Here is an 18,340-nt window from a genome sequence, read left to right on the forward strand (position 1 = left end):
TACTTTAATTTGTTTTCTATGGAAACATTGATTATACTTTCCGTTTCCAACCAAATTTGATATTATACACGTTATTAGGTATTACTATTTCAGTCGAAAAGGAAAACATAATAAAATAACATTTAATTGCATTATAATTTTGTATGCAATATCCTATCCTATGAATAATATTAGCAAACTACGAATCTGAGATTTATATGATATATCTTTAAATAAATTTGATTTGTCATTCATTGGGTATTAAATATTTATTACTACCTACGAGTTATTATGGGAGTCAATAAACCAATAAAAAAGGTAATCTTTTTCGTGTTGTAAATATCCATCCACATCGTCTTGCCACCTTTATGCCATTCCGACGTGCAATCGGAACAACATACTATTTTAACAAATAGATTTAGTTTTGTTTTAAAGACCGGCTGGGTATCGACTCTCCCATAGATCAACTATCAATAGAAACCTAAATAGACTCGTATTTCGTCGTGTTAAGCGGCGATGGCCTAGTTGGGAATAGAACGGATTGGCGAGACGAAGGTCGTGGGTTTGAACGTAGCTATGTAAGTACTACATTAGATTTCATGAACACCATTGTAATGATCCGTATGTTGACTTTATCACATACTATTAAAACAATGGGGTAAAAACTAGGTGTACCCATTGAAAAGCTTTCAAATAACCAATTCATGACAATGTTAAATATGAATGTGCGTTAATACGAGCTCTTAACAATAATGTTTATACCCCTTCACATTAATCGTAACAAGTTAACAATAGTTCTAACTATTGTGAACAAAATTGTGGGATATAAATATATTTCTTAGGATAAAAACTACTTCTACTTCTACGTCCCAAAAACTCAAACTATCTCCATACAAAATTTCGTCGCAATTAGTTTACTGGTTCATTTAAGTTTTTATTAACATAAAAAATCAACATCACCCACACGATGTCCACTGGTGAACCTTGACATCTTCCAAAGGTTTCCAGAGCGTTTTTTTTTGGGAAGCGGCCTATTTCCAGCGACTTAGTTATTAATAGGTATTGTTAATTTTGTGTTTATAACAAAAAGACATGGATACAAGAAAAATAAACATGAGTATTTACTTACTAGTAAAAATTACGTATTGGAAAAGGTAAAAAAACACATGTCTTTGATTAAATCTTTTTTTATTAATTTAAGTTTTAAAACAACAATTGCTTTTTACTTACTTACATAATATATAAAATATTTTTTAGCATTCAACAATCTTTTACATATAAGTACTTTTTAAAAGACACACCATCTACACGAAACAAATATATTATGTAATCTAAATTGTATTACTATAAAAAGCATAGAGTAAGTAGTAACATTTATCTTATTGTGATTACATAGATAAATTAATATCTAATATATTCTCTTTACTTCTTACTTTCAGCAATAATTTATAGGGCAACAGCATATTGGAAATCACTTGTAGTTATTTATTAAACAATTTATTAAATAAATTGATGCAGTTTTATTCATTACATTTTGAGTACTTAACCATGCGCGTACCCGCTTAGTTAATAAATTATTGAACTTATATAGGGAAATGCATACATTTATAATTTAGCTGCTTTCATCGAGGTACCCAACGATTAGCACATGCTGTCTACAAATTAAAAATATAATTTACAAACACAAAGCATACAATTTTGTAAATACATATCTCATAAATTATTTTAATATGACTATTTCCTATTAGCAACACTAGTAAACTTAAATAAATGATTAAATCATAATAAGAAGCACAGGTTGAAAATTTTGTTTGTAAATTATGTGGAAAGTAAATACGTATACATTTGAATATTTATATAACCTAAAAATGACAAAATCAGAGTAAGAACCTATATTTAGGTACAATCTGGTTTGAAATGCAGACAAAACACGAATCCTTGGTTGGTATATTAAAATAATTAAATGAATAAGGAAACAAGAAGCTAATGTTGGTTAGTAAATACCATTAATAAAAACAATTTTACCCTTAAAACTCGTTGTTAGGCTTGATATAACACAGCCATAGTCGTTTAAAAAATTAAGTTTCTCACTTTATTTGCTATTTTAATTACTTTGGGCTAGATATTTATTATCTTACATAAGAAATATTTGTAACTTTTATGGCACTACATAATTATGAAAACTATGTATATAAGTAATCTTTGTTCACAACCAACGAGTTATAAATAATATTTTATTATGTAGGTATGTGTGCGTGCGAAATACGCTATCTTTTACTGTATTAACTAAATATAAATACCTGCCTACTTAACACTATAAATACCTTTCTGGTAACTTTAAATTACTTATTGTGATAAAAGTAACTATCATAGTAATAGGAAATAATTATTTTATTCATAAATATTATTCGACTGACGTGTTTTCCATATCTGAATCAGATGATGCCTCTGAACTTGAATTATTCTCCAACTCGTCATAAGACTTCAACGCGGGACCGTATTTAGCAAGACACTCTAGTACAAGACCGTTTGCCCACCCAAATCCTTCCTGAACAACATATTCACCCCCACCACCAAACCGACCAGGGACCTCTGCGTCATACTTTTCAAACATCTGTTTATTCTTAGAGAATCCCTTGTGTGTTGCCCAGACCCATACTTGACAAACTTCTTTAGCTAATCTATTGCCTTCTATGGTACCCATACCTTCCAGAGCTCCGATAACGATGCCAACTGCTGGCGGCCAAACATTAGGGAAATCCCATTGTTCTCCACTGCGAACTAGCGAAGAAGGAACTCCACCAGGGAAACTAAGACCTTTAGACTCTTGTAAATAATCAATTACTCGTGGTGCATGTTTTTTACTTAGTTCACGATCAACTGCCTTCATCCAAAAAGGAGCGACGTTGCTGGGGTAAAAATATTGCCTATGCTTGCCATTGACTATATCGTAATCGTACCAAATTCCATCTTCATCATTCCATAGCACTTTTTCAATATTACTTCTCCACTGCCGAGCAATACTTGCCCAATGTGCAGCCCGACGCGGCTTCTTTAAGATACCCAAGAAATTTGCAGTGTTCTGTACAGCATTAGCAAAAATAGCGTTTAAATCAACCGGAATGATATTTCTTGTACTAATTTGCGACAAATTACCTTTATTGTCGCCCTCAGGTGTAAGGAACCAACGAGTTGAAAAATCCCATCCACTCTCAGCGGCACTCTTAATATCAGCATAAAATTCATTATGGTTAGTGTTGTTGCTATCTAGTGTGTGAGCATTTTCATAATCTTCGCGATAAGATTCAGGACGAGGTCCTGCGCTCGGCGAGTAATATCTTAGCAAAGTAAAAGTCTCACCATCTTTAGAAATTGAGATTATATGCGTGTCCAACCAATAATTCATTTCTTTTTCCAAATATTGTATGTTATCTCTTAAGAACTGAATGTCTTTTGTGTATTTAAAATACAATGCCATCATTGCGGATAGAAGAGGGGGTTGACTGCGCTCCTGATAATACCATCTGCTTCCATTAGGTATATGTCCAATTTTCCGCAACAATTCAATCAAATTTTCAATCATACCGCGAGCTGTTTCTTTCATGTCGCTTATTAGTAAACCCTCAACGATCCAGTAAGTATCCCAGTAATAGATCTCCCGAAATCGGCCGCCAGGAATGATAAATCCATGAGTTACCGGCACAAAACTAAACTGATCGGGTTTTTCCAAAACTATAGACCTTACTTTTCTTGCTAAAGTAGGCCAAATACCTACTATGTCTTTGCCAAATTGTCGAAGCTTTTCATCGCGCACTTTAGTCAGAAATTTAGGATTTTCAGTAATATCTGGCGGTGTCCAGTTTTCAAGTTCGCTGGTTTCGTCAAAGTATTCATTTACAAATTGTCGGATCTGGTCCCTTGAAGGATTATTATTCGTTCGATTCAGCAACTCTTGGAAAGCTGCAAGCGTGATGTTCTCGTTTTGACGCATTTGTAGATCAACGAATGTCTTCGAGTCGTCGTATAATCTAGCCATTTGAACATGATGCAATAGTTCGCTATTACAGTAGACAGGTTTGCTGCAACTCGGCGGTAGATCGTCGGCAACTACGGCGGTGATCGCCACCACCAATATTAATAATCTCATCTGAAACAAAAAAAAAAACACTTTTACAACAACATATAATATTTTTTACTATTACAAGTAAACGTTTAAAAAAGTATTTTGCTCAGCGTACGTCTTTTAATAAAATAAGCTGTAGAAATTTTCCAATTTTAATCATTTTGAAATGAAAAAGGTAATAACGATGTGGTACAATTTTGGTATAAATTATAATAATTTATTATAATAAAGCGCATCCTTTCTAGCGGGAAAAAAATAGTCAACAAATATAAACGCAAATTGTAACGTTTTTAACTGAACTCTAAACTCCAATCTATACTAATATATTAAAAGCGGAAGAGCTCGTTTGTTTGTTTGAACGCGCTAAACTCAGAACTACTTATTCGAATTGACAATATGAATATGAAAATATGCTCGTTTTGAGAGCTTCCCTTGCGAGCTCTACGTAAACGCCACAATAATTTATCACGGAATTATTCGTCTTAAAAAGTTCTAATAAACATATTATAAAATAAAGTCTCTCATAGCCTCAGTCTGCCTGTCTGATCGCGATTAACTCAAAAACTACCCAACGGATTTCAAATAAATTTGTTCTGGAGATAGTTTGAGACTCTGGAAAGGATATAGGCTACTCTATACCCCGGAAAAATATATAGCGGAACTTTTATTCCGGAAAATTTTCACGCGGGCGTAGCCGCGAAGAGCTAGTGAATTTTAAAATCACTTTGCCGTAGCTAGAAATAGAGGTAGGTAAAGAAGTATTCATTACAACATCTCAGTTATTTTCCTTTTTATTTATGCGAAGGAAATACCTAGCCAAATGTGACTAGTTTGTGGCGATATAAAAGCATTCGCCTAAAGAACTCTAAACTTGTATTTGTGGGTAATATCGCAATTACATGCATTTAGCGAGCAGTAACCGGTGGACTGACACAGCGCGAAAGTCATTTAGCTTTCAATGTAATATCATGTTGATATTACTAAACGCAAAAATAATTCGCAAATATCTTTAAAATATAATCAGAATTACAACTTAAATTCGTCTTTACGTAAATCAAACAACATTAAAACAATGGGTCTCTTCCAGTTAAGTATTAATTAATAATTGTTTCTGATAAGCCCTACTTAGCACAATAAAGTTGGTATTGTCATGATAATGTATCTTCATGTTTATTTAATAAATACCTTCCTTTTGACATGCAATGATCATTTAACAGTTCAGAGAGCAGAACTATCCACATATTTTAGATTTTCATAACTCTTAACTAGTATCTTACCCTCTGCCGACCACACATGCATACATATACACTACACTATACAGCGATTCTTATAACTCATTCCTGAGTAGTAATAACTTAAAATAAAACACAGGACAAAAAAAACGTATAGTGTAATGTTGTAACAAAATGTAATAATGTAGAACTCTATGTATAATTATGTTTTTTTTACCCAGTCAGGTCGAGTCATTTTTCCTATTAACGAAACAGCATTTCGCGATCGAACGTTTTTTGTTGCATTAATTGACAAGACCTTGTATTAGAATCAATGAAATTCGTTGTTTTTTGCAAATCACGCCTTAGTATTTTACCGGACAGCCAATCGATATGCAAATAAACGTTTGACCATGAATCAACGTTTAGCAACAGGGGTTTGATATTATTGGCTTTGGGCTGTGTGATGGTTTTATTTATTTTATTATTGTACCTTGACCTGTTTGCCTAAACCTGTGGTATGGATTCGTGTTGTTTGCCAATTAATTAAACATTAATAAGCGCCATTTAGATGGTTTCAAGGAAAATACATTATTAAGAAATCAATTTATACACATACCACTATAACGATTAGTTTTTGTATGTTATTTTTATTTGTTTTCCAGCTACTATGTAAAAATATAAGGACTGCAATTTGATACATAAAATCTTTATAGAATTATGTGTGATTTGTAACATAATATATATAGCATCATTGGTGGCTTAATGAGTCAAAATAGTTCAAAATTTAGTATAATGCTTGAAATAATCAAGCATTACACTAAAGTTTATAATGTTCAAAACCTATTACAAACAAATCAATATTTCCCGTCACGCATTTTACCGTGAGAATGCAACCGTGATTATATTGATAATATTATATTAGCGAACTATTCACCATCTTTGTCTCAAGCATATTGCTATGAAGCTATCTTCCGAATTATGAGTATTGTGATGATTATTTCGTTCTTCAGAAGAAATAAGTTTCCGGGCTTCTCGGCTTGTACTAAAGAACTGATATTGCAGATCAACTTTGAATAGTAAATTAAAACAAAAACAGATACTTTATTAAACAATTTCATTCATTTTCTTTGTTATTTTTTCATTTTATTATTATTTCATAGTAGTTACCAGTTATTCAAATTCAATTAAGAAAGAACACAGATATACTAAACACCATTTTCCCACGGTTTTATTAAAAACGAAGAAGCATTGACTTCGCCTAGAATCATTACCTGTGACTACATTCTTTTCATCTGTGGTATGTTTGGATACCCACGCGGAAATATTAATCTGATCTTCCCTGAGATATATATTCTTTGAGTTATTATTTAAAAAAGTAACAGCATGGAATTTTATGTAAGTAGGGTTTAAGAATAAAAGTAATAATTCCCTATCCTCGTTTTAGATAATATTCTTTTGGTATATATATGTTTAACTGATACCTACCTAATATTCTATTTACTCGTGTAAAATTGAGTTTGTATAATGAAATATGTAGGTTCCAAAATTATATAAGATTAATTAACTAAAATCAGGGCGAATAGAACTCGTTCGGCCGGTTTACCTTTTCAAATGCTCGTCATGCGTGATGCGTGTGTTAATGTAAACGAAAGTGAACTCTCATTAGATCACGCTTCGTGTCACGTGTCAATTCGTTACTTCTGCTTGCAAATGTAGAATTAATCTAAACAATCTGGGCTTCAGAGTACTAATTAAGTTTCTACATATTATATTTGAGTAAATAAGTTTGATTGTTACGTCCTTTTGATGTCCAGTCGTTATAACATTCCAATATGAAGTGAGCATGCACTTTTTTATGCATGTAACAAAAAACATAAGATATTATATATATGGGTGAAACTTTACTGAAATTGAAAAAAAATACTCCATTGCGAAGATAAGAAGGAAATACGCTCCGCCTTATGTGCTATATAAGGGACGCAAGGAAAAACAATTTTTTTTCGTTATCGATAATTTTTTTGTACACAGGCATGTCACGACTCACGAGTAGCCTCGCCCTTGCTTTTTATCAATGAATCCCGTCCAATACAGGCCGTGACGACTCGTTCCGTGCTAACGTCTCAATAGCGAACGTGATTGACGCAGCGTTATTATTCATTTGCAAAACGAATGTACTACAATACCTGCAGTAAATAACACTCATTAAGCTATAGAAAGAAAATCGGTAAGTTAGCGACAAAACGTCATATACCTACGTGTGTGTAGAGATGACTCTCTACTGCTAAAGTTCCTCTCAAATATTATTACTTATTTAGGTCGATGTGTAAGCATTGCCGAGTCCTGTATTAGTGAATTATAATAGGACGTTTTAAATTATTGTTATCTTGTGAATCTAACATTGTTGGTATTGAAGGCTAAGGTCTCAGTATTATAGATAAATCTATGCAGTATTAAAATCATGGGGGCCTTATCCGTGTACAGGGGAAATTTATTTTTGCAATTACGGGCGTTCTTATCGGAATATAGCTTTCATAGGTGGTTTAGGTGAATAGTAGATTTTTCGGCGCTTCATCTATACGACTATCAAAACTATCCTTCGAACACCCGTAATGGCAAAATGATTGCCCCGGACACGGAATAGGGCCCCCTGACCTTAAGTATAAAATAAGCCTATTTTTTTAAAGGGGTACCTTATCCGGCACAGTAATGGGTATATTTTTTTAAGATGTTCAGTCACAGATTATATGTATACTAGCGAACCGGCCCGGCTTCCCGCAAGTACCAGATAATATATCCCTACATTTTTTTCTGAGGTACAAAACATGAATGAATAACATTTAAACCTTCCTCTTGAACTACTCCGTCTATTGGGAGCGTATAAGAATTCGTTCGCTACTTTTTAAATTTGTCGCATTCAGACAAACAGACGCAGCAGGGGGACTTTGTTTTATAATATGTATGGCTTCACATTTTGTTTTTTTAACAACATAATTATTATATCCCAACTATAGTTTCGTTTAAAATATTTAATAACAAATAGGAGCACCCCTGTTTATCAGTGAAGATACAATCGTGTTGAAAACAAAGGTCATGTGAACGGAGGAATCGGAATCTACCAAAGAGACCTTCGAGCTGATAGGACGATGCGGGCTTTAACATCCTTTTAGAATTATTATTTTTATTTTAATAATGAAACGATTGTATTGATAATATGAATTTTTGTACATATAAATTTTTATACAACTTAAGTATAAGACAAGTGCAGTCCCTTGATGGTAAGTAGCAAGACGGCCAATAACTAACACCACCCAAAATATTAAATAGCAAAGCATTGAGTGCACTGGGTTCACCATTCAGACGAATTGGATATTAAGCATTAGCGAAGGGTGACGAATGGACCAACGCATACTGGAGACCAGTACCAATTCTTTTATATTTATGATGATTTTACATGATGATTTACCAATTCTTTTATATTTATAATTTCTTATGGTTTCTCTACATATAAGAAACCGCGGATATTAACCTACTAGAACAAAATGATAGCAAATGACTACATAATATGACGTCCAACAACACCTATCAACGTAGACAATAGCCTCTAACAACCTAATGTGCTATGCTTAACGACGTATTCAATATATTTAAAGTGTCTGAACACGATGTAAGAAGATACAAAATCTGTCTTCAACACTTACACATCTTGACTTATTTAAAATAGCTACTTAGCATTAAACGATGACGAGTAATTTTCCTATTTCTAATAATATATCATCCCCAGGATATAGATAGGAGAAGCGAGGATACGCAGCCCAAGACATAACCAAAACCGTTTTTGATTTAACCTTAAATGCAATTAAAAACATGTAAACCGGTTTTAGTATTAAATCTCTACCAGAAAAACTATACCCTTGTCTTAAATGCGTCTTCATAAGTAGAGATTACGTTGACTACTTATTACATACTTAATTTAATTATAAGAAGTCATCCATTAATACGTTACACGTAAAGAGAGGAATCAGCTAAGCGTAACATTATGTGACAAGAAGGCGTATGGTTATTTTCGTGACGTCACCTGTCAAAACTAATACAAATGTAAACAAAAATAAAAGCAACAAATTCTATCTTGGACTACACATTTTTTGGTGGCGAATTGTTAGCGAGTGGCTCGCTATAGCACAGGGTTGATCGTTGCCTGCATTTGAGCCAAATTCCTTTATTAATAATACCTTAGTAATCCCCAATTTTAGAAATGATGTTTTAATTTATTCATTTCTAGATGTAAAGTTGCAAAATATATGACGATGCACTAACGGGGGTGGTCCCAAGTCAATCTACAAGTGCTTCTTTCATCGCGAGATAAATGAATTATCGGGCCCTAACTCTACATTTTGGTCAAAAAGTACGGCTTGACTTTTTCGCGAAAATCGTGAGGCACGAACATTGCTGAGGACTTAACGTAAAATACTATCAAGTAACTGAACTTTGATTATTTATTTTGTGGTCAGAATTGTTTAATTTTACCAGTGCGGGTAAATTTTGTACAACATACGTCCCTATATTATGAATTAATTTGTTATGTGATTCAAGAAGATTGGAATATTCAGCATAACTTTGGTGTTCATAAATAAACTAAATTATGTATCATGTAGATGTAATAAATTCTTTCGACGATTTTTTCCTCAAATTATAGCTGATGAGTTCATAATTGTACTGACGCAGATTATACCCAACATCATAATTATTGACTTGCCTTATGTTACAAAACTCACTGTATGTGTTATATAAGTTCATATTCGTATTCTATATTATGACTTTATTATATGTATCGATTTAATTGCCATGGCTTGTGCCACGGCAACAAAATGCATCAGTATAACTTAAACAATTCACAAAATTTGTAATGAAGCTGCAAGGTTAAAGATAATTAATTAAAAATTACTTGTCTGCTCTTCCAAAATAAAACTTATATTGTTATGGTAATAAGACACACAAAACAAAAGATATATTAGGATATGTAGTTACTGCTTCGCTATATTAGTTTTGCTTATTGAATTGCATTGATTCGTTACAAATTTTCGTTGGCTTTTGTAAGCATTAGGCATAATTTATGAATTCACTACATAATATAATATATTCTAGCTTTAAGTTAATATGTGCTGGTACGTTATTGTTTTAGTTATCTTTTATTTAGAATTCTTTTTAACTGTGTAAACATAAGCATAAATAACCTTACTGCATTTGTTTAAATTATCTTATAGAATCCGTAGAAGAAAACACTAAATTGCTTCCAGGTGAAACCTGTATCAATTATCGGCAATTTTTTAAAATTAGTATGATACGTTCGGTTTCTGGAAAAAAACATTGACTATTTTTACAATGAACCAGTCAGTGAGTACATAATTTAGATAAAGTTGATAACAGTGGAAATTACCTTCAAAACGTGTAAACAGTGGCGGCACTTTAATTTTTGTCTAAATGCTGATCATTTTTAATGAAGGTGAAATCAATTCTGCTGAGGCGTCCAGCAGAGGAAATATTAAAAGTGTTTAAAGAAATTCACGTAGATACGTAGGTATTAATCGCCAGGATTTAGATATATCAATAGATCACTTAAACACTAACAACTTTATTAAATAAGTAGCCCTCTCTTTGGCAAATTTAAACAGTTTATAAATATATATACCTATACATTGTCAAATATAAAAAAATATTCTAAATTTACGAAATATTCTTTATTGTGACAAGCCAATCCTGCTTTTGACATAACTAGAATTTCACAGGGTTTTATATTGTGCAGAGTATTTCTAACACGTATCACGAAATAGATAACATGTTTCATATCTCAAAGACATATAAACAACAATATTGTAACGATGTACAAAAAGAATAAAGTTGAAGACAATGAGGTGTAGAAGCACGGAATACCCATTATCTTATCGAAGCTAGACGAGCGGAACTATAAATGGTTAATTATTAAGTATATTTTGGCATTTCACCAAAATGATTTCCACCGTTTCAAGTTCTATAAATGTTGATTCCACTAGTCCACGCTACATGCACAGCATCTATATTAAACAACGCCTACTCGTAATACATGGAGGTAATAAGATAAAACATCTTGCGTAAATTAATAAATTCTCTTAAGGATTCGACCCGACCGGACCCTTATATTAATTAATTTATTTTATACAATTTACACATTTAATTTACCTATAATAGGCCGATTAAATGTTACATAGCACATATGCATAGTATCTTGTACTACAAAGTGGCGTATGTCATTTTTTTTTAATATTAATTAACATTAAGCATCCAAAAGTCAGTTGTTACAGATATTTTCTATATTCCTTTTTTAAATAATTTTTAATTTAACTCACTTTTAGCAATTCCGTTTAATTGATACAAAATGTAACGGTAACTTGATGTATGTATTTCAATTTATTGTTACAAATTGTTTATATTATTGTTTAGTAAATGTTTTACTGAAACAAAGTTTTTGGTAAAATGTTTGAATTTATTATATTCATTTCACTATATTTCAAGATTATCTTTATCTCTTTTATCATTGCATGCAAGATAAACATTGTCAAGAGATCGGATTATGCGATATATTTATTAGTAAATACGCTACGATGTTACGATTTTTAATCCGCATGATTATTTTTATTCTTGAGTAATAATACTTGTATAGAGAAAGTAACTCTCGGCTGTCTATAACCATTTACGACTAAACCACTTAACTGATTTTAATGTTGCTACCAGCGAAAAAAGCTGGAACAGAAAGGTAGAACGTGGGATCCATTTTTCTATATTTGTCACAAACCGAAATCCACGCGTCCAAAGCCGCGATCTAAATCTAGTACGTAGTTATTTTATCCTTTTAGTTTCCATTTAAAAAAAAAACGTTTCTTGGTTAATGTTTATAATTTAAAAAGAAAGTCATTAATATACTAAAAGGAAATAATTATGAAGATACCCTCGTGAAATTAAGAAATAAAATGTGTATAAACATTTTTGCGGAAATTCGCCTTCATTATCAAATTACCTACTTAAAATATCATTGTTCAAAAGACGTATATAAAAGTAAATAATAAATACTTCGCCTAAAAAATTCGACGGCATTGCAAAACGCAATTATAATTGATGTTGATATCGCAGATTTATAACTTGTTTGTACAGAACGTAAGAAAACAATATGTATTGTCAATCGGAAATAAAGCATTTTCCGGATGTATATGTGACAACGTTCTCGTCATGTCTTTATAATTAAGTATTAAGGAATTATAGTTTGCATAATACGCTTTAGAGTTGCTGTTCGTTTTTCTACTAACGACATAGCTAAGCTGTGAATTTTTTAATATTCTACCTATAGATACGACTTTTATAACGGATTATAGGAAAATTATTTTCTATAGCTCCAATATTATATTATAATACACTTTGTTAATTGCGTAGGCACACTGACTCCTTTTTTTCTCTAAGGTGTAGGCAAAGGCGCAGTTAGTGCACCAATATGTCGCCATGTGTATTCCGTCCCATGATGTGACGGAAGCAAGCCTATCGTCTGGCACAGATTCCGGGCTGATATTGAATAAGAAAACCAGTTAATAGCAAAGATTGTTGAAATTGTATTGACTTGAAAAAAAAATACTTATCATGATATTAATTGAAATTCGATTCATTAAAGGTTCCAATCCTTTTGTAAGTAACATACACGTCCTTCTGTGTGCGTGTATTAAGCACAGTTTTCCTGCAAACATAATTTTCAAGTCAAATTTTCCTCCGTGTTGAAATATAACGAAGATTAAAATACTCATATCTACTAATTGAGTCTCTCAATACGAAGGCGCACATTTAAGCTTAAAAAACTTTAAACTATCACTCATATATATTACACATTTATAATAATACTAATAAATGATGTTGAAACGATCCTAACGCGTCAGAGTCCTAGAGCCCTAGAGTCATTACAATAATCTTCGATAGATAAAATTATTAATTTGCAATTTTTTATTTAATGCTTCGTAATAACATTTGTGTATAGAAAAAGAGTTTTTTTTTAAGATTTTAATCAAATATTTTTACACACATGTACGGAAAGTACTTAGTATTGAAACATTTCAAACTTATAGATACGAACTTATAACTTATACTTATTCTTATTATCTTGACAGTTTGATTTTAAATAAAGACATAAACATAGGTAAGACTTACTTATAATTTAAAAAAAAAAAACATATTTTTTGTGAACTCATTCGCGAAGCTGGTTGAACCGGATGTCTGACTTTAAAATTAATTACAAAAAAACTTTGTGGTGTAGAATGGCGACTATTTGAGGTTACCACTTATTTCATAGACAATTAACTATATAACAAATCATTATTTTTATTCCACTATTAGTTACGTTAATGATATATACTTTATTTGAACATAAAAAAAATATAACCGCAGAGTAACGCAGTTGCGACTTTGAGGCTAGTTTAAATTTTTGCTATTTGATAGGTTCTTAGTTAAGAAAAGGATATACACTATATAGTTCGATATATAAATAACCTTTAGCATTAATACAATTCATGACCAATTTCTAAAATGTATCAATTTATATCTGAAGTTTTGTTGACATAATTACAGTACTCAGTGGGAAAAGTCAACAAAAAGCAATTATAAATATTTTTCTAAAACAAAACTGACTTTATCGCCGTGTATGAATTAGAAAAACCTATAATGGAAAATTATTGATTTCTTATTTATCATAACCATCTTCCCTAAGAATAAATATTCTAGACTGACTTTAATTAACATCCAACCAGTTTTCCGCGATACATAAGAAATTGTTCGTCTTTACGTAACGTAAGTAATTGATGTCAATAAACTTGTTTTGTGTATGTATTTGCATGTGTCTTGTTTCAATTCGTTTGATATAATTAACATCAGTCTAAAAGTTTGACAATCACGAACTGTTCAAAGGTTTTTTCCATTTTGTAATTGGTTAGCTGGAGGTAAGGAAACTTCCGGAACTGTTTGCTGAGTCGAGTACAGTAACAAATTATGTACACTAACGCACAATAATACCATGAAATTTCAGAAACTATAAGAAAATTTGAAATCCTCATACAAATAAAAGTGTCTAAAATAGTACATTTAGATATTTATTATGTTAATTAGAGAACAATGAAAAACCCTCCGCGTTAAACGGAATCGATTTATGTGAACTGTAGAGGTGTAGGAAGGATTTAGATTTTATGTGCTTTGTTACTATTGAAGAGGAAATCTACGAACTACAATAACCTTTGACCATCGTGACACAGTTATTTAGCAGCCGGGTTTGAACGACACATGAATTTGCTAGTAAGGAAGCTGTTACTAACATTAGCATAATCATATTGACCAACACAACATGCCATTTCAATAACCTGAAGTTGTATAAAAAAAGTCATAATAAGTAGTTAATATTATTGTATATATATTTGGGTATACCTTTTCAACAGTTAAAAAAATAATGTCGCGTCCATGTATAGGATATATTTACATAGGCACTTCCGTAACAAAAATATATTTTATGCTAATCTATTTTATTCACGACTTGGATATCAATAACAATTTAAAACACGATCTACTAAAAGGATTTAGTTAAATTAATAACTGCCCACATCGTAAAAGATTTTAAACTTGATAGTAAATATATAGAGTTCTTTATCATTTCAGGTTTTAATCATAGACATTTGTCTATATACAAGAGCATCAACTGGTCGAGAACGGCTCATTTGGGGTAAAAATAATACTTTACTTATTTATAGATAAAACAAGATATTTGCCAATTATAAATAATTTAATTATGCAATATGCACGGATGAGACTGCAGTTAATTTAGCTGTACCCACTTTGTTTTCCTGATGATAGATCTAAAAATATTCAATACTGGTCTTAATCCAAGTTAAATCGAGGTCAAATCGAAAGAACCAATTTGCATTAAAAGTATCATCTCAATATGGCAAACATATACATAAAATTGCGAATTCTGAAGTACCAAGTTGTGTGGATGTTTTTTCGTTTTCGTGTTTAAGTCAGTTGTTACTAGTTATGTATGCAAAGAATTTTTATCTTTGCATTAATTTACTAGTAGAATTTTAATCTGAAGTGTTTGGGATAAAAATTCGATCTCTCAAAGCCATTACATACGAAAGACATGCGGACTTTTTTATAATAAGTCTCCCGCGCTTGTTCAATATATTTCTAATTTCTTCAAGTACGATGATTCCACCCATGAGATTTCTCATTTTAAATGTGTTTTCATAATATTTCTAAACTCTGATTTTAGAGGAAGTATACTTATATTAAAAAAGGAATTACTACCTATTTTCCCATTTACGAAATGATCAGCATACAGTGCAGGACTTTCCCAAACCAATAAAAGAATATACGCTCATAATACATCGTTATATTTCCTCAACATATTTTCCTCTATTATAAAAAGAGGTAAAAAGTGTGAAAAAGAATGACGTAAACACGATGTTTTAACTGTTTTATGAAGTATAACAAAAACTCACTGAGTTCTGCCACAAAATAGCAAAATGAAAAGAATAATTAGACTTCACGATGCCCAATGCCCGATAGACTCACAGAGACGAATTCTTATAGTTTTTTTTTCCCAATCGCTAATATTTCATCCTCTCCCAATAACCGTCCCGATCCGAGGTTCGCTTAATTTTCAAGAGTTCGAGGACCTAAAACGCTCACCTAGAAGTCCGCTGTTTTTGTATAATTCTACCCCTGTCAGACTAACAAACATGAGTCATGTTAAAAATGGGTTCTTAGTGGGCGTTTACACTTCACAAATTTCACAAGTGTGTGAACACTTTATAAGATCTTAAATTACTTGACAAGTGAGTAAGTGGTATTTCGATTGCAATATCAATGTATAGACGTTAAGCCTAATAAGTTTATACATTTTTTAATGCTGAAACTAAAGTTTAAAACCCGATCATCTCATCTATTACGGCTTCCAAGTAACAATAATGCTAGTCATTACAAAATTATAGCAAACTTTAACGCTTATCTTTAGCATGCATATTGAGGATATCGCCACATCAAAACACTCTATTTTTACTATCTGGTGTAAGTTATCATATCAATCGAAAACATTACTAATGCATTGTATAGCTGATGTAATTCGTTTAAATACATTTAAAATGGCAAAACCTTGCTATAGACATATTTATCCACAATCCAGGGGAGGTACCGTAGTCTCCCATAATAATAAAGTGAAGTGACAGCTTGATATTGCGTTTTATAACACAGTCAGAGATATCCGAAAGATCAAACACCTTCACTGTTTCCGAATAGCTAGTCAGTTCTTTTAAGGAAGCGCATCTATAAATTTAATAATTGTAGGTGTTAATTCCTGGTCGTTTACAATCCGAAGCGCATCCTTAGTTAATTGATAACTCATGTTGGACGATTGGCTCGATTTCATAATTTGGTTCTCTTCTCTCCGTGAAATAGTAAAATGTATCCCACAAAACTGATTAAACAAATTCTAATTATATTCGCTGTATTCGAATAAACGTAAAAGATGTGAAAAATGCCATTATATTTAATGGTATAAATTTGTTTTGAAACTGCGTTCAAATATGCGTCAATCTTTAAAGAAAAAGATAAAACAATAACTGATAAAATCTTAGTCAATGATTTTACCGACTCTATACAATACGCTGTCTATCTATATTTGTGTCCTAAAATTTGTAATTAATATATTTTGTATATAATTCGTGGCTTCGCCCGCGTGCGAGTTTCTTTCCGGGATAAAATCCCATTTTACATTTTCCGGGAATTGAAGTAGTCTGTGTCATTCCCAGGGGCTCAAACTATCTCCATACCATATTACATCGAAATCTGTTGAGTAGTTTTTTAGTTTATCGCATTCAGACAGATGCGGCGGGGACTTTGTTTTAAAATATATTTTTTAGAACTTTTTAACAGGAACAATTCCATCATATATGTTTGTTGCCTAACTTTAACTGTTTACGCAGTGCACACAACGGTAGCTCTCAATAGGAATATTTTTTCCCGTTTTTGCAATATTTTTATTTGATGCTTCCTTCCTATTAGATATAGCATGATGTTATTTAGTTAATAGTTATCCTCGATAAATGGGCCATCCAACACTAAAGAGATTATTTAATTCAAACTTGTAGTTCCTAAGATTAGCGCGTTCAAACAAACAAACTCTACAGCTTTATATAATAGTATAGATATATAAGGATATTCAATTACCATTCTACTTTTTCCTTTCTTTTACTTAATTTCGCAGTAAAGAAATGAAAGTTATAACAAGTTTAATAAATGTTAAACAATCAAATTCTTATGATTTATTTGAGTCACGTTACCTATAACATACTCATTTTGGAACATTACGGCGTAAAAAAAATATTTTTGGCGTAGCCAGAAAATCGACTCTACATACACAATAGTTTTTAAAAATTAATAGATTATACCATACAATTTTATAATAAGTTATTACTGTTTATCAAATTTATTTAATACTAAATACTATCTAAAATATAGACTTAATTAATAAACATGTCCGACTTACCGTTAACACGGCGACCACTTGCACTAATTAAAATTTAACTCGATAACACAAATTAAATATTCGTGAACAAAGCACGGTGATATCTTTATGGAAATGTCAGATACGTCAGATAATCTATCGATAACATTTATCGTAACGTTCGTACGGAACAACACTACGTGCGTTATGTACAACGCCTGCGTGATAACTAAACGGCAATGGTGAAGCCTTCGCGTACGCGCCGCTTATATACTAACACATTGATAAGCTCTAAATCTGAAACGCTGAAAACACTGTCAATTTATTTTTCATTGTTATTTCGGAAAATGAATTATCACCTGTGCTCACGACAATTATAATTTTCCGCTTGTTTAAGTTAGTCAAAAGATGCTAATTGCTAACGAAAGAGCACTATTATTATTCACAATAAGAATAAACTTGTGCAACAAA

At 31.7% G+C, this 18,340-nt stretch overlaps 1 protein-coding gene across 1 annotated transcript; it reads right to left on the minus strand.

Moving 5' to 3' along the window:
- Positions 1 to 1,980: 1,980 nt before the first annotated feature.
- LOC115441517 (trehalase) lies at positions 1,981 to 18,122 on the minus strand. The gene is made up of 2 exons (XM_030166333.2): positions 17,912 to 18,122; positions 1,981 to 4,126 (listed from the first exon to the last, which is right to left on the minus strand). Exon 2 carries the CDS (start codon positions 4,124 to 4,126, stop codon positions 2,384 to 2,386), a length of 1,743 nt encoding a protein of 580 aa, XP_030022193.2. The 5' UTR covers positions 17,912 to 18,122; the 3' UTR covers positions 1,981 to 2,383.
- Between the last annotated feature and the right edge of the window lie 218 nt (positions 18,123 to 18,340).

This window comes from Manduca sexta, chromosome 12, assembly GCF_014839805.1.
Source record: "Manduca sexta isolate Smith_Timp_Sample1 chromosome 12, JHU_Msex_v1.0, whole genome shotgun sequence".
Classification (NCBI taxonomy): Eukaryota; Metazoa; Arthropoda; class Insecta; order Lepidoptera; family Sphingidae; genus Manduca; species Manduca sexta.

What these genes read in the sequence shown, in the direction of transcription:
- LOC115441517 (XM_030166333.2), bottom strand. Translation starts at nt 4,126, where the DNA reads ATGAGATTATTAATATTGGTGGTGGCGATCACCGCCGTAGTTGCCGAC.